Source organism: Epinephelus lanceolatus, chromosome 6, assembly GCF_041903045.1.
Source record: "Epinephelus lanceolatus isolate andai-2023 chromosome 6, ASM4190304v1, whole genome shotgun sequence".
Lineage (NCBI taxonomy): Eukaryota > Metazoa > Chordata > Actinopteri > Perciformes > Serranidae > Epinephelus > Epinephelus lanceolatus.
In genome coordinates, this window is record NC_135739.1 from 15,335,681 (window position 1) to 15,359,643 (window position 23,963).

Consider the following 23,963-nt stretch of genomic DNA (forward strand, 5'->3'; position numbering starts at 1 on the left):
AGTTAGCCACAGAATACTCTGAATATTTCCTCCTTCCTGTCCAGCACAAGTTTGTCAGACGCTGAAGGTGTATCTCCATTCGACAGCAGCAGCTCACCTGAATCCTCCACCGTGCAGCAGAACGTGCTCCACTTCCCGACCAATCCCTGTCTCGCTCAATTACAGTAACGATTTCAAACTTGTGGAAGAAAAACTATGCATAAATATTAATCATCGGCTCGGCTGATTTCACATCATTCTGCAGGAATATTAAATGAGCAACGAAGGCAGTTGAGTTGGAGAAAGTGAGAGGGGAAAAAATCCTTTCACTATCAAAGGCTTTTTCAGATAAGTGTTATTTTCAGCCTCTCACATTTCAAACACAGCGCAACAGTGGAACACTGAGCCGTACCTGGCCTATTATCTGTCAGCCACTAATGACATTCTACAACAGTGTATAACACACCTGTCTCTCCATGATAGGCTGTCTGTTTCTCTGGGGACTAGTTAGCGATGCTAGCTACTGTTTTATTTATAGCTAGGTTTTAATGAAATGACACATATAAATTATTTCCCTTTCAGCCGTGGATGATAATTAGACTATGCTGGGGAAATTGTTTGCTTTTGGCTACCTTTTAAGTGTATGTGTTAGTAAATGTGTGTGTGTAATAGAGAAAGTGATGCAGAGGAGAGATTTTACTGCATATACATGTATGACTTTATGTGGGTGTATGGACCCCTGTGTGTCTGTATGTGTGTGTGTGTTTTATTTATGCATGAGAATGTGACTCTCTTGTTGTTGCTGCTGTGCCTAATTGGCACCAGTGAATCATTAGTTTACACTTATGGTAACACTCCCTAATTGTCATTCTCTTTGTGGCTTGTTTTCATAATGCTGCTGTAGACGCATTTATATTGTTTGGAGTTTGCTGATTGATGTGTGCATCTGTGTGTGTTTATGTGTGCGTGGTGTAACAGGGAGACACTCTCGAGATGGTAGGAGACACAGTTAGTGGTATGGCGAGGTGCCCCTATGACCCCAAACACGCCAATGTAGCTCGGTTTGCAGGTAAGTTACACTACTTCCTCACCTGTTAGTTAGTTTCTTTATTTATCCCTTAGGAAGCTCTCTTTGAGTCTGTGGCAACTGTCACACAAATACAACCGCCACAGAAAGACATCACAGTTTAAGACAGACATTTAACAACAAAGTGCTCCACAGCAACATCACCAACAATCAAGTGCAACAAACTGCAAGTGACACGCACCTCATATCACCCAGACTTGTTTAACAGAACTATACTGAAAGGTATTATGGATCCCTTGGCACTGGTAGCCCACAAAGGTGGTACCTATCTCCTGTCCCGTTTTTACACACAGATCTCGTGACTGGGCCGCGATAAAGACCCTTCATTATGCTGTCTGTTCTTTTTTATACACAACCAAAAAACGGGGGCATCATGCCGCCCCAGTGTGTGATTTTAGATAGCATGCCAGTATTTCAGAAGAAAAAGAGGCATGACGGGCGAGATGTGTAACACAACAGTGTCTGGCTCTAGTGTGATATGTAACATACGCATCAGGCACGACTTTCTAAATAGTAACAATAGAATGATGCAGCCCTAACCATCATTCCCTGTCTCTGTTTTATGGCTGTTTATCTTCTCCTCTGTTCAGAGGGTATGAAGCTGGACCTCATTATCTCCACTATTTGGATTGCTGTTCTTCTTCTTTGAGTTAACTAGTAGTGCTGCTAGCTGCTTAGATCTCCCGCTGGTTGGTCACACACATCACAGCTCAGACACACCAAACCGACATCGCAAAACTACTGGTGATGAAGGCCGACAGTGGTATCACTTCTCCTTGCTTGTGTCTCAGCCAAAATGTTGCACTATAACACATCACAAAGACGACAGCCAATAGCAACTAGCAGGTATGTAATGCACCTGCATGAGAGGAAATAACTCCATACCAGCAGGAGGTGGTAGTCTGTATTTGTCATTCAAAAACGAAAACCAGAGGACAGGGTCTGAAATTACAACCCGCCAAGCTTCAAATGCCAGTAGATTTTCTGTTTGGCAAGTAAATCTCAGAGGGCTATCTGTCACACTGGCAGGTAAATGTTTGTACCGAAATAGGCATGTAACAAAAAAACTATGCTGAGAGTCTCTACTGCGTTTTGGTGTCATTCAGGGCCGCACTGTTCTGCTGCTCATAAGCTGCTCCTGTGCCGCCGCAAAACTGAATCTCAAGCACTCCTAGTTATGCGACACTGTTTACCATGTGGGATATCGGCCAATCCACTAAACTATCAGTTGCCGCTGGTGTGCTGCAAGCAGACTGATTTTATTCACCGACGGGCTCTGCTGTCTCTGACACCAATTCAACATGCTGAATTGGCCGAAAAAAAGCAGATAAGGGCTATCTAGTGCCAACGATGCAGGTCACCATGCAAACTAGGGCAACAATCACCAGAAGCCTGACACTGACCAACAGCCAACCATTGGTTTGAAGTGTCAAGACCCTAACACGTCGTCACAACATTACACCTGTCTCGCTTACACAGACATCGATCCAGCACTGTTACTATCTCCACTGCAGACTTAAAGGTGACACATCTTTGCCACCCCATTCTGCAACTGTGCCTTTTAGACAGAATTACCTTCCTTTGCACGAATATGATTTGAGCCTGTGCTGAAGGTCGGCTCTCTACACAGTGAAAGTTTTCCAACATCCATCAGATTCACCTGCATATCGATCACACATTGAGGATTATCACTGAAGAAAATTATTGTTGAATATCACTGAGTGTGTTCCACATTTCAAGCTCAACAAAACAGGGCAGTTGTGATCTTTCAGTTTAATCCATCAGCTTTGTTTACTTCATCGGATTTAAACACTCCACTGTAATATAATCGACAGTGTTCTGTGGCTGAAACTGTGGGGAGCCATTATTGTTCAGCCATCATCCCATTATCCGATATTAGCTAGAAGTAAAAATGTTGTTATTTGTGTGGGAGTGCTGCAAAGTTGCAATTATGTCACTTTAATTATATTGTTGACTGGTCAGTCATGTCATGTTTATGATGCAGGACTTCTATAAAAGGCTAGCACACACTCCAGCTCTATTGTTTGTGGTTACTCTGTTGCTTTGGCAGGCTGTCCAACTCTAGTGTGTTTGTGTGTGTGTGTGTGTGTGTGTGTGTGTGTGTGTGTATGTGTCAGAGGGGAATCTGTTCACAGCTACTGTGACAGACTTCCTGGCTATTGATGCGGTGATCTACCGTAGCCTTGGGGACAGTCCCGCTCTGCGCACCGTCAAGCACGACTCCAAGTGGTTCAGAGGTACGTACAGATGGGTGTGCATCAGGATCTTATGTTTTGAGTGTGTGTCCACATCACTTAGCAGCATGCAGGATCGATACATGTGTCAGTAGCAGAGGGCTGAGTCAGCAGCCTGACAACTCTGTGTTCAGGTCACTGAACAGAAAACTGTCAAACTCACTGCTCCTTGACAGAGAATCCACATCACGGGCCAAAGCTAAGGATGATGATAGGACAGTAAAAACAAAATTCACAATATCAGATAATCAGACACACAGGAGCCAGCTAGTCTTGGGTGTAATAGCACGGAAATGCATAGCGTGAAACTGAGTTCCCAGAAACATCAGGGAGTCATAATGCGCTTATTGTTTGGTGTAAAATCCCCTTTCACTATGTAATGAAATTAACCATGGCCTGTGCCTCTTTCTCACTGCCCTCATGTTACCTCGGTGTCATGGGAGTGAGTGATGCATTTGCATATGAAGACACTGTTTGCTGTATGCTTTCTCATGGTCCATCTATATTTCAAAACCTTTCCCCCTTCTTCCTCTAACTCTGACTCTTCTTCTCTCTCACAATATAGAGCCCTATTTTGTCAGCGCTGTGGAGTGGGGACCTCACATCTACTTCTTCTTCAGGGAGATAGCCATGGAGTTCAATTACCTGGAGAAGGTATAGAAGTCATTCTGTTGAAAACCCATCCTCCTGTCCCTCTGAACTTTCGGTATTCACATGGACGAGCAGCTGGTCCATTCAGAGCACCTTTAAAAGGACTGTAGAGGAATCTGTGGTTAAAATTCAACACCATGAAAGCAGACACCGCTCTAATATCTCGCTGCTGTTATTATTTGAATGTCAATATCAACTCTTTTCCCCACTGCTACACTGACCTTTCATCCTTGTATTTGTTTGTCTGCATATCTAATCCAACAAATCATAGTCTGGGTAAACAATGCATGTCTGGATTAACCTAAGAAAAGCTTTTTTTTATAGCTTTGTATATTTCCCGCCCTTACCAGAGCTGGGGATACATCTTTATGAAAAAGTATCAGCATCAGGATCTTCTCTAATAAATTAGCAATTCACATTTGGGGAGAAGTGCTTGCACAAGGTCTCCGGCTTTGACATGTTTACAGAGAGCAGAGTAAATGGATACTTAAACAGCATTACCGTTGTGTGGATGAGGCTGTTCAAAGAAGCAATTTTGAGAAGCAATGACATTTTTATGAATAATTGATATTAGATTTACCATTATAGAACAATGATCTGTCAAAACATTGCAAATGGCATGCAAATGACTCTGTGGAGATCACACTGGAGTTGAAAAGAGCTTTTAAATATGCCTTTTTGAAGATGAAATCCAAAGCTTACTCCCCAGCTTATCACTGGAGTTTATGTGAACTGCGCTTATAAAGATACACCTGTCAGTGAGTTGCACATGTATTTTGCATATTTGCTATGCCTACATCTGCTTCTCTGCGCCGGACTCTTCACAGGTGGTGGTGTCACGTGTGGCTCGGGTGTGCAAACGTGATCTGGGTGGGTCTCAGCGCGTCCTGGAGAAGCAGTGGACGTCGTTCCTGAAGGCCCGTCTGAACTGCTCCGTCCCTGGTGATTCCCACTTCTACTTTAACTTGCTCCACTCCACCAGCCCCATCATCAAGATGCACGGCAGGGACATAATCTTGGGAGTGTTCTCCACACCAGCGAACAGGTACAACATACACTTACTAACATATTCCTGTAAACAAGCTCCATAGCATATAAATACACCTTCTCGCCTCTGTCTCTCAAAAAATGTGCACGCAAGGACAGACACTCAGGATCAGCCAGATGTACCCCCAGAACCATGAACACCGCCATCTATATTAGCTGTTTATCTGTTACCTTTAGCCCAATATTTTAACTATTAATGTTTCTTTTAGCTCTATTTGAACTACTTATCGGTTACATTTAGTGAACTTTTCAAATTCAATTTTAGGTTTATTTCAGCATCTTTCCATCTTCAGTATCAGAGTATTTTTACACCAGAATCCCTGTCTTTTCTCTTTCTGTAAAACCAGATAAAATGGGTTCAAATGTTTGATGATTCATCCTGCACTCGGGGGCCTTTACAAAATTGTGTCCAATCAAAGTCAAGGTTATTTTTATAGCACATTTCATTTGAAAAATGTAGGCTCAGTGTGCTTAAGATAAAAGTAAACATCATACATGACAAAAATGAACCATGAACCACCTTTTCAGAATCTGACTGTGACAAAAAGCATCTTGTTTAAGATGAGTAAAGGAGAACTTTGAGATATTAGCTATTTGTTTCTGGAAATTAAGATCAGCATCTAAAATCACACCTCAGTTTTTGGCATGCTCATATGGTTTTACAGAAGAGAGAATCTAGTGCCTTAGTGCCTTGGGACCTACTAAAAGAATCTTTATTTTGTCCTCATTTAGCTGTAAAAAGTCTGTTGCCATTCGATATTTGATATTGCCAATGTAACTGGGCTAAGTTGATGAGTAGCAACAGATATATATAGCAGTGTATCGTCTGCATAGGAATGATATGAAAAATGATATCGCTGAATGATGAATCCAAGTGGGAGCATGTACAGACTGAAAAGCAGAGGACCAAGAATTGACCCTTGGGGGACTCCATATTGAATGCTGTTATTATCATCATCAACGATACAGTTAAAAACATTTTTGAACAATTTGGTAGGCATTATATCAAGAGGACATGATGTAGATCTCAACTGCTGCACCACTTCTTGTATTTCACCACACTGAACCAAGACAAAGTTGGAAAATCAAAGGAGACTTAAGGTGACAAGCCAGCCACACCAGTCATATAAAACTGCACCATATGTGGGTCACAGTAGCGAACAGAGCAATGTGGAGTGTGATAGGAAGAGATGTAGGTTTGGTTATCAGTGGGCACACCCTTTGTTTTCATTTCCAAAACAATGTGGCTGAGGTCTAACACATTCATCTCTCCCTTGTTCTCTTGATCTAAAAACAGGGGTGCATTCAGCCACAACAAAAAGTAGCAAAACATTTATTTCAATGGAAACAATGGTGCTGGATTGAACACCCTGTTGTGTCAATGAGCCTTTTAGTATGGCTGGGGTTATTTACACATTGCTGCTGATTTGGTAACACCTCTAACACACCCACCACCCATGAGAAAACGTACCTCAAAGCCTGTTGGCACACCATTTTAAGATGTTTGGCGTGGAAGCTGTAGCAAAATGGTGCACACAGATTTCAGATCAAACGTGCCCCAAGTAAGGGAGGTGTGTGTATTGCACTTAACTCTAAGTCCACTCACTTATCAATGGTAAAATCAAATGCAAAGGATTTGATTTAGATCCCTCTTGTAACTGTACACTGGTCAAATATTCTGTTTCACTGGGGAACTCAACAGTTTATCCATTCATGTAGCTAATTATTTCACACCTTATTCATTACATTTAGCTATTTGAACTCTTAATCCATTCCTTTAGCTGCTATTTGAACTGTTTATTCATTTTATCTACAGTACATTTCACCATTTAGGCTATCCATTACTTTTAGCTAACTGTTTCATCTTCTCTGCTCGCTTCCTAACTAGGTTGCATGCACTCTCAACACATGGCGTTCTAGCTGACTCCATATCATGATATATTTTTTTGAAATAAAATTGCAGTCCATCCCTTTTCAAGTTGCTACTCCTCAAATACCTACTGACTACTCTTAAATCTTTTCACGTAACCCAGAGCAAGTGCAGACCAGTTGGGAATCACTGCTTGAGATCAATACTTCAAAAAACAAGCTCTATTTGTGTATGTGTGTTCATACATGTGTGAATTTGAGGGCTGACGTGGATGAATTTCAATCCACATCCTATTCAGAAAGAGAAAAGGGGATTCAATCATACGGAGAGTGTTTTTTAAGAAATACACAAACATAGGAACACATCCCGACATACTTCCCGTGGAGACTGAGATGGACACCCAGTGTGAAGCAGCACTTGAAAATTCCCTTGAAATTTTTGTGGACCACCATAGTTTGTTCCTTCACCTATAAAGTTGGAAAGAGCAAGGCTTCCTACAGGCCAAGCAAAGCTCCAGAGAAATGAAAGAGGCTGTGTGGCGGTACAAAGGTCAAGATTGTGAGGTACAGAGTAATTTAAGACACATGGACTGCTTTCATTGAGGACAAAAGGGTGATTTGTTGAAAGACAAGATTAAATTGAAAAAAGGTGAGAGGAGAGGAGGAGAGAGGAGAGATGCTGCCTGGTAAATGGGGGATTATTGGAGACTGCAGGTATTTGCAGAGCCAAAGACAATGCAAACAGCAAACCAGAGGGACTGAACAGAAAGAAGGCAGGACAAAAATATTTATGTGTGCCATGCAAACACTTCGGATTGTTTTGATGCATAAAATATAAATTTGATTCTACATTAGAGATGTTCTAAAATGACTCTATCTAGTGTTGGTCTCAAATTTTCTTCCAGTGGGATGAGATAATTCTCCTTGCTGCAAGAGAAAATAAACAAGTTTTCTTTTCTGATACAATAAAAATAATCTGCTTATTCTTCCTTACTGAATTGCTATGTTCTATTTTTCAACATTAGGAAGAGAAACATGGTCCTCATACTTACTGGAAGATGAAGTTACTTATTAAGAGGAACGTTGTATCATGCATGTTTTTCGAAACATCCTTCATGTATCCTTAAAGTTGCACAGAGACGAACATACTCTGCTCATTTTGAAATAAGGTATTGCTCGAGCATATTGCAGTCTAAGTGGCTGAAATCATAGAAAAGTATTCAGTATACTTTTTCTGTGATTGCCCACTCACCGTACACTATCTGAATGGCCCCGATACCACTTATGGTGTCTGGCAGTGCCAGCACATTGAGGCAAACACACAGAAATCTCTTGCTACTGTCTGCTGTTTGACTTTGGTCTGGAATCAATACAGTGTCTCACTTAAATGCAGCCTGCAGCATCGCTATCACCTGTCAGTGGTTCCAGTATAAATCCTTCTTTTTTTTTTAAAGGATGTAAAAATAAAGCCCTATACCAGTTGCAGGACAGTGTCTCAAAGCAGTGGGCTCCCAGTAAGAGACTGGAGAGAATGAGGGGAAGAAAAAAGGGACAATGAGGGGGTAAAAGAGAAGGAAGAGAAGACAGAAAGGAGAAAAAGGGAGACGGCGAACAAGAGGGGGAGAGATGGATGAGAAGCTCAAGGACGAGGAAGTCAATAATGGACAACACGTGCATCCCTCGCTCTCTCTGAGATCTAAAACTGTTTCATCAGCTGCATCTTATCTGTGTGTTTGGAGGGACTTCGCAGCGAGAGGGGGCCACTGCCTGCGGAGACAGATGGATGCTTCACACACACACACACACACACACACACACACACACACACACACACACACACTCTCTCTCTCTCTCTCTCCCACTCGTATACACACACACAAACACACACATGTGCACAAACACACTTACAATGGTTCCCAGATAACAGCGTTTGCGGCATGCCACAGAGGAGAACCAGCTGAACACACATGCCCCTGCTTGGGTAAACTGCCACTGGGTACTATTTTAAATAACTGCCAGCCAAGAGAGAGAAAGGGAGGTTTAGATGGATGGATAAGGAGACGCGTGATGGAGGAAAATGAGCACAAAGAGAATGAGAGAATGTGTGAGGTGAGCTGCAAAACTCCCACTGGCCCCGTGTGGCCCACTGCGCCGCACCAGCTAAGTGCTTGCCAGACAAATTGCTTTGGCTGGCAGCGTGCAGTGAAAACAGCATGAAGCAGGACCTGGGAGTGGAGGAATAGCTATTCTCTCCTGCCATTTGGCCCTGGGCAGCATATATGGGACTGTAGTATGGGAATAACTGGATGAAATCAAGGTTTTACTGGGCCCTCCCACAGTCTCCCCTGGACACTCTGAAGTTACTCATCTCCTCCTGTGCCCAAAACTCCGGGGATAATTTTACAGCCACATACCAGCTCCTCAAATGGTATGAAGTTGTATTTGCAGGATCTGTAGGTCTCTACTTCCAGAGTTTAAAAATCGCCTCCAGTTGTCAGTTCCTTTGTGCATCCACCTCTGAAGCCCCAGGCCCTTCCTCTCGAAGAAGGATGAAAGTAGAGCTCAGATTTCCTACTGGGCACCTCCTGCATTCACACTCCCAATGCTCAAGAGGTCAAGGAGGCGCAGGGAGCAACAGCAAACTCAAAAGAGGGAGAATAAGAGTATGAGACCGTTGGGAGAAGAAGAGAAAAGAAAGTACTTTCAGCTTTATTTAGCAGCCCAAATAAGTGGGTATACGGCGTGTCGAAAGAACAGCAGCAAGATGTCAAATGGAAGGCTTGCCGTCATCATGCTGCTCTGGACTGGTGCTGAAAAACAAACAATTCTCATTATTTTTTAGCTATTGTTTTGGCAGCTGAAAATGTCTATTGCTGCTAGAGCGGACTGACATGGGCTCATTAGGCTTAATGGAGCCGCGAAGGAATGCAAGGAAAACATCCCATGCAAAGTAAAGTAAATCTAGTGCATCCTGAGAGTGGGAGGCCATGTTTGGTTTGGTTGTAAAGATTCCCATGTGATGGGTCAGACAGCAGGATATCCCTCTGGGAAAACACGGCAGAGGAGGGGAAATGAGGAGGACAAGGAGCAGGAGGAGAACAGGTTTAGTGTGCCAGGAAAAGTGTGGCACGAGGGAGGATGCACAGATGTGCAAGCTAGTCCCGCTGGACCTGCGCAAGTAGAGAAGGCAGGGAGATACATAGTTAGATATCTAGTAGCTAGAGCTTGAGAAATGGATGTGGGAAAGGAACACCACATATAGTTGACAGCAGAGCCATGTCACAAGGAAAATACAAGTTGTTACAGGGAAAGAAGAGAAAACCCATGGGGACCTGATGTGAAAAGGTCAAGGAAGAGTGAAAAATTAGGTCGCTTGAATATGAAAAAGGAGAAGAGCTGAGAGGTTTGTGGTAGAATAAATGAAAGAAGAAGGATGACTGAATAATATTAAAAACGAAGATTAAGGGGATAAAGGGTAAAAGTTCAGGAGGTGTGAAGAAAAGAGTCTCAGAGTTAAGGCCCAGGTTGAAAGGTTTTAATATGAAACTTTTTGTGATACAATTGTGATTATAGTTTAGAGGCTCACTTTAAAGGAAAAGTTTGACATTTTTGGAAATCCACTTATTTACTTTGGATGGGTGTTTTTTTTACCAGAGTATCCGCTGGCTGTCTGGGAATAGCACAAGCCAACTCTGACAAATCACTCTAAGCAAAGAAATAGTCCAACACATAATCTCCTGTAAAACTACAACTTGTTGTTTTTATATCTTATACAGTTTTGACAAGAACATAATGTTAATTAGTGTGCTATATGGGTGCTGGTATGCAGATTTGTTGTTGTTGAGCCAGGTTAGCTGTCTCCCTCTATTTCCAGTCTTTAGATTAAGCTAAGATAAAGTGGCTCCAGCTTTACATGTACTGAACAGATATGAGAATGGTATCAATGTTATCGTTTAACTCTTGGCAAGAAAACTAATAAGGGTACTCCCCAAAATGTCAAGCTATTCCCTAAAAATGCCAGTGGAGCTGTGCTCTACTGAACAAACAGAATATATCTTGGGTTGATTGGACTAAAGGTCTTTAGTTTAGGGGAGGCCACAGCCATTACAAAATTTATACCATCGCAGCGGCCAAACTATTTATCTGATTTTGCTGAAAAAAGGAGGCAAAGTTCATATGAAACCCCTCTGGATCTAAGCATGGTGGAAATCAAGTTAAGTGAATCAGTGAAGATATTATTTAAAAACATATACAAAGACCTACTGTACAGAAGTTTGTACTCTGCAGAGAATCAGACCAAGATTTCTGACCTTTAAATGTATAGACATTTTAACAGAAATGATACAGCCCCCATGTGATTAATTCATGCCATACTTCAGGGTCTTTATTTTTGATATTTATGAGGAGTGTGCAACATTTAAAGTCACTGGAGTTTATCAGAGTTAGAGCCCTGTTTTAAGCACTGACATTGAAACTTCCCCTGACTGCCACCTTTTTCTCCTCTTCCTCGTCCACTCCTACGAGGCATCTTGTGTCCATGAGGGCTGTGTTATTCCAAGCTGTCAGAGAGCTTGTTAAGCAGTGAGGAAGTACTTTAGACTCTGCAGCAGTCGTCTCGAACAGACACCCTATGCATCTTGCCTGGACAGCCTGTCACTCAAGTCAAGGAGAAATAGTGAAGGACAGACAAATGCCGATGGACAGAGAGGGGGACGGGCAAAATTTGAAAGTAAACAAAGGGAAGTGTGCTGGGAAAATGATTGAAAATGAAATTTGTAGACAAGAAAACAACACATATGGACTTGAAACAAAAGCAGGAGAGAATACTACAGAGTCAAAATGGGAATAATTAAAAGAATTTGGAAAGAAAAACAGCCTGAGGCCTTTTGGCTTACTTCTGGTAGATACACAGCCCTACACGGGGCAAACCCAGTGACCTGCAGCGAGCGAGACAGGGGAGGAATAAGGTAGAAAAAGGAAGGCAAGCTGGCACCAGTGGAGAGCTGGCAGACATGTCACACATAACATCTGGTGCCGACAGTCCTGAGAGAGACGCCGTATCGTCCACAGATATGCCTGCAGCTCTGCCACGCTGGCCGGGGTTGAGTCACATCCCTGCCTATGAATGATAAGTACTGAGGGAGATGGCGTGACCTGATCAAATGGCACATCAGGAGAGCACGGATCCCTGCTGCAACCAAAATCCAACCTGCGGGCGCTGCCTTCCCAAACAAACCCTTCTGTGGCTTTCAAAGGGGCACTCAACAGAAACACCGCTCAGAATAACGAGGGCAGGCTGCGCGGGTCCTCAAATCACCCGTTGGACGTTTATTTTATAAGAAAGAGAGAGAAGAAGGTCAGAAACAGATGGGCTATGTGTGGGATTTTTGTAGCAGCAGGTTGCAGGTGACTCAGTCTCTCAGGTTTTTCATTGCGTGTGACTGTGTATCGCTAAGGTATTAGCACTTAGTCACTAGCTCTCACACCACGCACACCATTAGTCATTGATGAGGACACATTCAGAGCAGAGAGTTGAGTCTGGGAGCATGAAGCATGGGATGTTTTTTTAAAAAACTCATTTCTTATCTTACCCTGACACTGCTCTCTTTATTTCTCTGTCTCTGTAGTGCGTCCTCTAGCCAAAACACAAAAATGTAGCATCAGGCTCAGTGAAGAGATAGTGTAACTTTGACTGAATGTGTCTCTATTTGTTGTGTGTGTGTGGGCTCTGGACACCTTTTGGAGCAGATGTTCTGTTCCCTGTTGCAGGGTTCACGAGTAGTTAAGCAGCCTCTGAAGTGCACTGGGCTTTTTACTGGGAAGTGTTGTTAGGTTTATGAGAACCCCCCCCCCCACACACACACACACACACTTTGTGAAAGGCAAAATATTCAGTGACTCATTTCCTATTTCATTTTATATTCCAGGAATTCCAGCCAAGATCTTTTCATGTGTCTAATCTAGCTATTGCATTCGCTGCGTATCTATTCTTCGCCCACGGAGTTGACAGCATCTATCTTATCCAGTCTTTCTTTCCGTCTCAGTAACAATTTCCTTTGTGTTCAAGTTTTGAACGTCAAAATATGAACAGCCCTAATCCAATTTGTCATTTTCTCTGGAAGCCTGTCCCTTTCTCACTCTCTCAATTGACTTTCTACATTTTAACTTCTTCCTTTTTCATGTTTCACAGTCTGTTTTGCAGTCTAGGTATTATCTACCTTGTCTTTTCTTATTCCGACACTTACTCTCTCTGCAACCCCCCTGTCGCAAAGCTAAGCCCACTTGACAGAGGACTGGCAGTCATTTTGTGTCAGTTCAGAGTGTTTTATCAATCTAATGTCTCTGTCTTAATCTACCGCTGTCTCACCTCTCTGTCTCTGTCTTCCTAGCATCCCGGGTTCGGCGGTGTGTGCCTTCGACATGGAGCAGCTGGCTGCTGTATTTGAAGGGAGGTTCAAGGAGCAGAAATCACCGGAGTCTATTTGGACGCCTGTTCCAGATGAAGTCATCCCAAAGCCAAGGTGCAGATGGCTGTAATCAATTCATGCACCTGTGTTCTCGCTGTTATCAGAGGACTGTAGGAGGAAAACTGTATTATGAGCAACCAGTATTCAATTCAGTCGTAATTCTGTTCTATGAAGGTGTGTTTCGCAGGTCGCAGGTTTGATTTCATAACAAAAGGAAATACACACCATGCAAGCAATAATAAATTTACTGTTTGCTGCTGAAGGGCATGTTTTAAAAGTTTTAGTTACAAGGTCAAACAAGTTAATTAGACACACATGTAATGGAGAATGCAGGAAGATGCTGCACATGATATTATAGCCTGTAAAACTTTCTATAAACTCTGCCAATAAAAGCATGTCCTGACTGTGTCACCATCGTCATCATCAAAAATGAAGTTCTTTGACTAAATCTAATCAGTCTCTTGTTGAAAAAGTGTCTGAATGTGAGACACTCAGCCAGTCTAGACTGCTTGATTATTTAAAAACATCTTAACTGATGCCTGAAGTAGTCACAAAAGAGGATGCCACTTGGCCTCTGCACAGTCTGCTATACATGTGCTGAAACTTCTTGTCCCCAGGCCCGGTGGCTGCGCCGTTCAAGGTTCCAGGTTTAATTCTTCAAACGCGTTCCCTGATGAGATGCTCAACTTCATCAAGACCCACCCTCTGATGGATGAGGCCGTCCCATCACTCGGACAAAGACCCTGGATTGTCAGGACCATGGTCAGGTGAGACTGAACTCAGATGAGCGGTCAAATACCAACCTGGTCTCCAAGTGTTTCTGTTACAAGGAGACAAAAGGTTCACATAGAACATATCTGCAAAACAGTGTCAAATGTTTATATTTCCTATAATACACCATGCAACTAAAGTATAACAAAGAATTTCATTGTTTTCCTTAGGTTGCTTAGGGTTATAGGGATAGATGACAGTCTTGGTAAAACAATGAAAAAGTCAAAAGGGACTTGAAGCATGAGACCGGCAGTATTTACATTAACTTATAACAGAAACCATGATCATATCCTAACTTTGATGCTTTGTATGCCAACCATGCAGCGTGACCACCTCCATATGACTTTCATTCAGTGCTAAAATTTTCTGCACTTGAAAAAATGTTATCCTTTTAAGATAATCCAGGCAGCAATTACATTTCCATCAAGACATATTTGGCAAAACAACAATGTAGTATAGAAACATCATTTCTATGTACAAAAAAAGGGTCTCTGGAGAGTTTTAACTGTCAAACATTGCATGCTGGGAAGTCTGCTAGTATGCCATTTTTTAGAAGCTATATTTGATGAGTTTAGGGATCATTATGCAGTACATTTAATAATTTAATGTCACAAGACTCCAAGTTACTTTATAGAGAGGCTACGTCCCTCCTCTCCCAGTGGACCACCATGGGATCTTGTTTTGAAGAAAATATGTACAGTAGTCAACAGAGAGAGAGAGAGGAATCATTTTTTGGGCCCATTTGAATTGTGCCAAGAGTTACACATATAATGTAAATTTAAAAGATTATTTTGCAGCCAAAATAAGTCAGTCTGTCGTAAAACAGCTGAAGTATTAAGATGTAATTACAAAGACTACACACCCACAAGTAACGTAAGATACGTCATAACTTTCTCTCTCACTGTTCCTGGTTTGAACCCAGGGTGTGGGAGAGTTTGCATGTTCTCCCCGTGTCAGCGTGGGTTTTCTCCTGGTACTCCAGCTTCCCTTCACAATCCAAAGACATGCAGGTTAACTGGTGACTCTAAATTGGCCGTAGGTGTGAACGTGAGCATGAATGGTTGTCTGTCTCTATGTGTCAGCCCTGTGATAGTCTCGTGACCTGTCCAGGGTGTACCTTGCCTCTCGCCCAGTGTCAGCTGGGATAGGCTCGAGCCACCCCATGACCCCCAATGAATGAATATGGTGTTATTCATGGCTCAGTCTCTTGTTTTGTCTCTTGCTGTACATATTTTTTCTGAAATTAAATCCCAGAGGGGACACCGGGAGGGTAGGGACTTTGCCTCTCTGTTAGTTCTGAAAGGGTCTGAAAATGGAAACTAAAAATTTTAAGTTGACTTTAAGTTAAGTGAAACTTTTATATTTACATTAACTCATTGATCAAATATAAGTTGATCCCACTGAACCCCTATGTGATGTTTTACAGTGTATGAGACAGGGTCGCAAACACACACACACTGGGTCTGTCTGTCTGGGATGTGGACTCCTTCTGTTGAAGTTAAACTGTTTGGGTGTTGAAGCCTGTGGTAGCAGGCAAGCAGCTGTAGCACATCAAGTCTCACATAAATGCACGCATGCCTCTCTCTATCTCTCTCTCTCTATTCGCTATCCACCATATGTAGTCCCGCTGCCGACCAGCCACCAGGGGATTATGGGGACTGGATGTATGTGGAATATTAAACAGCCGGCACAACATGGCTTCTATTCTCGTCTTTTGACTCATACACACGGGATTGTGTGTAGTTCAGCAACACTGTGCTATTGTTCCAAGACAGTCCCATTTACTTGACTGATATTATTAATGACTGAACGTCTGCCGTAATTAGTTTATTATGCAAATTTGATGAGCAGTTTCATCTCTGTGGAATTCATTTCATTTTGCAGTGACTCAAGAGAAAATGGCATATTATGATTTAAATTCACAAGAGTCTGTCTTTTACACCTAAACCAATCAGCTGTAATGCACTTAAATCATAAATTTGCCTTCAGGAGCTACTTGACCATGCTTTTATGGAAGAAAACTCCCAAACGAACCACACAGCTCTACGGTATTAATGCAGCGCTCTGTCTCTCCAGGTACCAGCTGAATAAGATTGTGGTGGATACAGAGGCCGGGCCTTATAGAAACCGGACCATCCTGTTCCTCGGGTCGAGCAGGGGGACCATCCTCAAGTTCCTCATCATGCCCAACCAGGACAACACCGTCACCAGCAATAACATCTTCCTGGAGGAAATGGAGGGATTCAACCCTGATAAGTAAGATGTTAAAGCTAGCAGAAAGGAAGGTTGTTTATCCACAAACTCTTACACAACTTGTGCAGTAGAATTTAAGTCTTATTTATCCATTCATATGTTCAGTACTTCCCATACACATGCATTTTGGCTAAAACCTTACCTTTGAAAAACTCAACTAAAGTGAAACTTATCTATGCTCCCTTCAAAGCCAGACTCAAATACTAAAGTTTTTATTTGCAAAAATGCATGTGTTAAGGAAGAACTGAGCATACAACTGGATAAATGAGACTTGGAGTATACTACATTAGTTGTGTGAGTTTGTTAAAGAATGTTTTCGCAAAGTATTGCTGTTGCCAAGGGTGTGTAGGTTTCATTTCAGTATTGGAGGAGACACACATGGGGTTTGGGGATCCTCTGCCAGAAATTTTGAGCATCACACACCTGATTTCCTCCACTTTGGCGATTTTTTATGCACCAATTGCTACCAGGTGGTCCTCAGTCAATCAAGAAGTCAATATGTTCACCGTTTTTCATGGAGGCATGCGAGAAAAGCAAAGTTTTATTCATGAATTCGAGGTAACACAGCATGATGAATTGATATACAAATGGTCATTTTGTGGGTGAAGTATTACTTTGAAGGAACAGTTTGACATTTTTGGAAGTCTGCTTTTAACTTTCTTGCTCAGAGTTAGATGAGACAGTTGTTACCACTCTTATGTGTGTAGGTAAAATATGAAGTTAGAGCCAGCGGTCGGTTATCGTAGCTCAGCATTGGAAAAGTTGTGAAGCAGCTAGTCTGACTGTCTGGAAGTAATGAAATCCATCTACCAGCACCTCTAAAGCTCACTCTTTAACACATTTTATCTAGTTTATTAATCTGTACACACGCTGAAGTGTTAAAACATCACATTGTGGGTTTTACGGTGTGTTATGTGCTGGACTATTTTTTTCAGTGACTTCCTGGGGTCTTCTTGTCACTGTGAGGTTGTTACATAACGTGTTAATTAGTGAGCTTTAGAGTTGCCTTTCCTCTCGCTGTCCCCCCGTCTCCAGCCTTTACACCAAGCTAAGCTAACTGGCAACTGAGCACATATATTTAGTGAACAGACATTTCAATTTTCTCATCAATCTCTCGGCAAGAAAACAAACAAGGTGGACAAACCTGTGCAGTTAGAGAGCTTGATGTAAATAGCTCAACACTTACAGCAGAGGAGGTGAGAAAAGGGTTAAATGACATCTGGGGTTGATGTATACACAGCGAGGGGAACTGGTGGTGTGATAGGCCTAGAAAAAGAGTTGCAAGGGGGGAAAAAAGGAAGGCATGACATGTCCTCGAAACATGACGTGTCCTGAATTATGCAGAGAGCCTCACCTATTCTTCGAGAGACACACATAATTGTGCAGGAGCTGAGACGACGATGCAACCCCATGTGGAGAATACAAATAGGGCAAACAGGAAAGAATAGGATTAGAGGCTAATATTCATTATCAGGAAATCTGAACATCTTCTAATGAGGTGGAGATGTACTGTAGAATTGCATTAAGGGAAAAAAAACATCAGAAAGTAATGAAATAACGATAAAATCACATTATCCTTAATCTTGACCAAAATTACATACTGTCAGGAAAAATGACCCCTTATCTTCAGTCTGGCACTAAATCATATTTAATATCTGGATCTTGACAAAAGATTGGAGTGGGCTTCTTGTCCTTTTTTTTAATTAGCATTTTGCATGAGACAGACAGCTTTGGGGTTTCATTGGATGCCCACCACTTCGTAATGAACACTGGGTACAATGCCTTTTCAATCTTCATTTTTGCTTTTGTTCTCTCTTGAGATGCAGTGTTCCACGTGGTGGATGGCTGCAGGGTGGGGAGGGGGGATTGTCACACAGATGCAGGCAGATTTGGCTGGTGATTATCTCTCACCAAGGCTAATTAGAGGCATTCTAAAAAGAAAGAACATGTTTCTAAACACCAGCTTTCTGTCTAATTGTGCTCCCTGATACATATACCATTTTTTCTGCAACAAGAGGGAAACAAAGGATTAGTTCTCGAACCAACTGGCTGGAAACACTTTCTTTCTACAGTCGAGTCCAATGTACTTGCACTGTTCTTATTTAGTAATCAACGCCCTTCCTTTCCTAACCCCTCCAAAATATGCTCACCAATTTGCGTCTCGTTGTATTTATTCTGCTTCTGACTTGACAAAATGAAGGATAGTGATGCCAAGTGATATGAGGGGACTGTGTGATGAATGAGCTGGTGTAGACTGGAGCCAGTGTGTGAAGGATAATTTGGTGTGCATGGTGAGCCCACCAGGAGGTCAGTGACAGTCCAGCTATCACAGCAGGCACCCAGCTAATCAGGAGACAGAGCACAGCCACATCAGTTTCTTTTTACTTTTATGCTCCAGGCCAGGCCACCCCCCAACCTCACCTTACATACACAGACAGAGATGCCTTGTGCTTCTCTTATAAACCCCAGGGTACACAGAAACAGGGTCACTAATACAGTCATCTTTTAGAAAGTCAGCACAGAGAAATTACCGCTTTGTGATTGGCCCGTTGCCATAATGAACCAGGAAACGGGAGAGATGTAACACTAATAGAGCCCCTATCTTCTCCTGTTTTCTCCCACCATCTGATCTTGGTTCTGTCTCTCGTATTTTATTTTCTTGTCTTTGTTTCTTTGCCTTTTTCCTACGTTTGTTAGCTATTTATTCTATTTTTTCACTTCCACTACATCTCTCCCCCTCCTTTTCCCTGCTTTTCGTGATATTGGCTGTGAAGAATGACTCACAGCTTGGCCTTAGCAGAATGATAGATTCTTCTTAATGACTGTGGGTCCGCCGCAATGTTATTACCATAAACCATCCCAGATACAACTGATGCATGAGTGCACATGTGCATAAAAAGGTATAAATCTGCTGCAGGGAGGCAGGTCAGTGCCGGCTATCGTAGCTCTAAGTGCCAATTAGAAGCAATTCAGCTCTTGGCTGCTGTTGTTGATGGCCGGCCGACCTCTCGAACCTCTACAATCAGCACAGTGCATATTTGGATTGACAATGTAACATCTGGCTGAGTGGCTACCTCTCATCTCTTACACTTTTATTATGGCTTTTATTTATAGGAACTGTTTATGTTTGGTTGTTTGACTCACAAGAAAAGGTTTTTTTTTGCAGTCTCAGTCTTTTAATTGAAATTGCCAAATTCATTTCTTGCATTTTTTTGTGTGTGTTTCAGGTGTGCTGAAGACTCTCCGCAGGCCAGGCAGCTGTTGTCTCTGACTCTGGACCGGGTGAGCCACACTCTTCTCCTCGCCTTCCCCTCCTGTGTGGTCCGAGTACCAGTGGCACGATGCCAGCTCTACTCCCGATGCATGAAGTAAGTCTGAACCATCATACACTGTGCGTAGAGGGCAGTGGGGCAGCATAATAAGAAGTTAAGGTGACCGATCAAGAACCATCTGGCCTTCACAAGTGTTCTTGAGCACGACACTGTGAACCTCTGCCAACTTCCAGAGCTGCTGCTCTGTAGCTGATCTGAATTTTCCTGCAATAATAACCATAATACAACTTAATAATAACTGTCACTGTGCCCTTGAGCAAAGTGATAATCTGTTAACTGCTGCATAGTACTGGAATGAGTCAAAATGCAATAAAGTGTGCCAGTTAAGTGGAAGAAAATCTAATAAAAGCTGTTACTGTTATAATTCACCATTAAATATAATGCTGCATTATTACATTTGCCTGCACTTTTAACTTAAGCATAGATGAACCATCATTTTAACAGATAATAATGAAAATAGTTTACTGACAGCTTAATACATAAGATGGTAAATGAGGTGGTGGTAATGAGGCTCATGGGAATAGTAAGTATTAGGTCTGTGTATTGGCAATAATCTGGCGATACGATACAAATCACGACACGGGTTCGGATTTAATACAATTTTCTAAAAGTATTTTCAGGAAAGCTGTCATAGTATAAAGAACATACCAACATATGCTTACGATTTTTTTTCCTTTTTTTCAGAGTTGTTCCTATACCTGTACAGGTATCAGAAATACTGCCAATACTGTCTAAAATGCAGGATTAGGTATTAGCAAGTAAGCAAATCTATGCTCTAATCTGATACCATGTACTGTAATGGCAGGTTTCATGGAAATTAATTCTTCTTCACTGCTTTAAAACACTAGCCAGCCAGTTGCACTCTGTAACCACTGGCAACTACTGTTTTGGAGCAACAAAGAAGAATTCATTTCCAGGTTATAGTGTAACAACATTAGCTGTCAGCAATTTGGCAATATTTTACACTGGAAAGTCCCACCAGAAAAAATACACTAGTGCTGCCAGTTTCAACACCATTGTTTCATTCATTCATTCATTCATTTTGCATAACTGCTTATCTTGGTACAAGGTCGCGGGTGTGCTGGAGCCTATCCCAGCTGTCATTGGGTGCCAGGCGGGGTACACCCTGGACAGGTTGCCAGACTATCACAGGGCTAACACATAGAGACAGACAACCATTTACACTTCCATTCACACCCAGGAGGAATTTAAAGTCACAAATTAACCAAACGTGCTTGTCTTTGGACTGTGGGAGGAAGCCGGAGAAGCCAGAGAAAACTCACACTGACACGAGGGGAACATGCAAACTCCGCACAGTGTGCTGGTGCATTTAAACCCTGAATCCTCTTGGTATGAGACGACAGTGCTAAACGCTACACCACGTGCTGCCATTTCCACACCAGCAATCTAACCCAGGCCCCACAACACTAATAGCAATCATTTCACACTAACAGGGTTAGTAGTATACAGCTGTTATTATTTTTTTTAACCCAATGGTATTGGCTGGTACATAAGGTCAGCTATCAGAATCATAATCGGGAAATTAAAAGTAGTAGAGAAACAACTCTCCTTTTTTATACAATCAGTGGGATCTGCATTTGTATTCATCAAAGTCCCTGTAACATCCGACATCATAGCACAACTGTTTTTTGCAATCTGAACCAAGGAATTTGCCTCTGCCTTTAAAAATTAAAAGTGCTTGTAGGATTCTTTCAGTATCAAATTAGGGAAATAAAAAAATCTAAACAATGAAAAACTGACACAATGTTTTTGAGAATTAATACAGAGTCACAAAAGATAATTTTGTAAGATCGAATGTATTTATATTCTTTTACACCCCTAGTGAGCGTGTAGCAAATCCATACAATAGTTGAATAATATCTATTATAGTGCAGTTTAAAGCATGATAAATATTTAAGGGGTTCATTATTAATGAGATGTTATTTAATGTAGCAGCAAATTTATAATTTGTTAAAGAAAGATTATGTTTTATCTCTTCATCCAGCTGTAATGAGGTTATCAGAAGTCCCAGTGAAGTTTCTATTATTGTTCCTCTGGCGGTTTTCCAGTATGAATGTGTTTAACTTACACTGAAGGTGCAGCAGCACCCAGAGTCCACTAATCCTACATAATCACACTTAAAAATGCATTTATTCAAAGTAATGATATTTCACCTGCGTACACCCACACGAGCACCACATACCGACTCGCTTTCCCTGGCTGGCACACTTACCGAGTCTTGACGCCTGTGGCTGTGGCCCGTTAGGCTCCACTGACACACTAACACAAACTGGTACACACACCAGCACATCAGGCGTGCAGTGTGTTCACTGAACCAGGTGAGTCATACAAGCGTGTAATCCAGAGCACATTAGGAAATGCTCACATGCTTTCTGAGGTGCGTTTAGTGTGTGAGTTTATGTGTTTAGATGAAAGACTGAGAGCTAATGTTCTGTATGCGAGTATGTTCAAGATTTCTTAGTCACGCTTCAGCTGCTTCAGGTCTGGTTTTTAACCTTTGAGGAGTGTTTGTGAGTTCTTCCTTTCCACACAGCTCTTAGTCTACATGGTTGGCTTTTTTCTTTTGAATAAATCTTTAATAATTCAGCATTTTACAGTCTGCTTTCCAATGCATACAGTTGCAGATCGACCTTTTAACCTCATTTAACACCACATAGAGACCCGTCATCAAAAAGTCATGTTGTGCAGTGAACCACTGAGCAAGCCCACAGTGCGCCATTAAAGGACACATTTTTGAAAATATACCACAGGCTTTTAGATTGATTCCCTTTTACACAAAGTCATTTCTATTCATGACACTAGTGTGGTATAAATATTAACTTACAGAGACTTGAATTTGTCCTGAAATGTAGCAAAGTAATCCTTCACAATGAACATCTCTAGCTATGTGATTTTTTTTGTCTGCAGAACAGAGAGTATTTCATTTCAGAAACTCTCCTTGTTGCTGAAGTCAAGGGCATTATAACATCTGGTATTTAGGAGATGGAGTTAGAATATATCCCATTCACAAACCATTTTGTCTGAAGAGAGACAAACTGCAAGACACATGGCAAACCAATCTCCGGAAAAAATATTGGAATTGTACCTTTCTGCAAACCACAGATGTGTTACATTTTCATGTTATTATTTAGCGGATACGTTGAACCTTTCAACAACTCTGTGGTTAATGTGTGGTTAGGTTTAGGCACAAACCACATCTGGTTGTGGTTGGAAAAAGATCACATTTTGGCTTAAAATACCCAGCTTTGGGGGCCCAATCCCATCAAGAAAAAAAGCGACATTTAGGTGAAATAACAACTGCTTTTGTGGCATATCCCCGCTGGAAAAACACTATTTGGAGCCTAAAGCCCAGTTCAGACCAAAGATTTACTAACTAACTAACTAACGCAACTACATGAGACAGCGTATCGTCTCTATGCACAACTCTCTGTATTTCTGCACTGTTTTCCAGCTTTTCAGACTTATTGTGTGGCTGAATATAATTTATAGCTTATTAAAATATGAATAAGGATAGTGATAGTGACATACTGGCTACAGTTGTATTGGTAGGAGTGATGAAACAGCAAAAAAACAGAAACAAAATGAGCATCAGATGCTACAATAATAAAGGTGAGCAGCACCAATTAGTTAGTCCATGAGAATGTGTATGTGTGTGTGTGCGTGAGGGGGTATAAGCACATACAGCGAGCAGCAGAAGTGACCCACAGTCCTACACCAGCACACTGTGAACACGGAAACAGACGGCTCGGTGGGGACGAAGCCACTGCTGCAGCAAGCGAGCATGCTGTCTGTGACATTTTGACTTGACCATTGAACTTCATTACAAGTCGATTGGCTGTTGAAATAGGTGACGTGCTTTATGTTCTAAAACCAGCCAGCAGCGATTTGACCAGCTGAGTTGCAGGTGACACCATCAGCCAGCTTGAGTCAAGCTCAGACCAGGCAGTTCACACCACTGCAACATTTTTCTGTAACGATCTAAAATGGTTCTGTCTCGTTGCAAATCATTGGTCTAAAGTTCTTTAGAAGCCAGTGGATACACAGCAATGGCTCACTCAAACACAACTGGTTTTGCTGTTTGCTGGTCTTGAACAGTAGTTTGCAGCTAGGCATCTGTCGTGCTTAGGTGTAATGCCTTCCACCATTTTCTCCACCTCCTAATGACATATGTCAGCTTATACATTACGTCACTTTACAAACGTTGATATGATACATATGAAATGTGCAAATG

The 23,963-nt window shown here is 41.9% G+C and overlaps 1 protein-coding gene across 1 annotated transcript in view; it reads left to right on the forward strand.

Moving 5' to 3' along the window:
• sema6bb (sema domain, transmembrane domain (TM), and cytoplasmic domain, (semaphorin) 6Bb) overlaps positions 1–23,963 on the forward strand; it is a 164,463-nt gene that overhangs the window by 94,357 nt on the left and 46,143 nt on the right. Inside the window, exons 7-14 of the mRNA XM_033621764.2 lie at positions 958–1,048; positions 3,205–3,324; positions 3,887–3,975; positions 4,800–5,017; positions 13,278–13,409; positions 13,973–14,122; positions 16,203–16,382; positions 19,607–19,747. Of these exons, the coding sequence (XP_033477655.2) occupies positions 958–1,048; positions 3,205–3,324; positions 3,887–3,975; positions 4,800–5,017; positions 13,278–13,409; positions 13,973–14,122; positions 16,203–16,382; positions 19,607–19,747 (1,121 nt within the window). The remainder of the gene's footprint in view (positions 1–957; positions 1,049–3,204; positions 3,325–3,886; positions 3,976–4,799; positions 5,018–13,277; positions 13,410–13,972; positions 14,123–16,202; positions 16,383–19,606; positions 19,748–23,963) is intronic.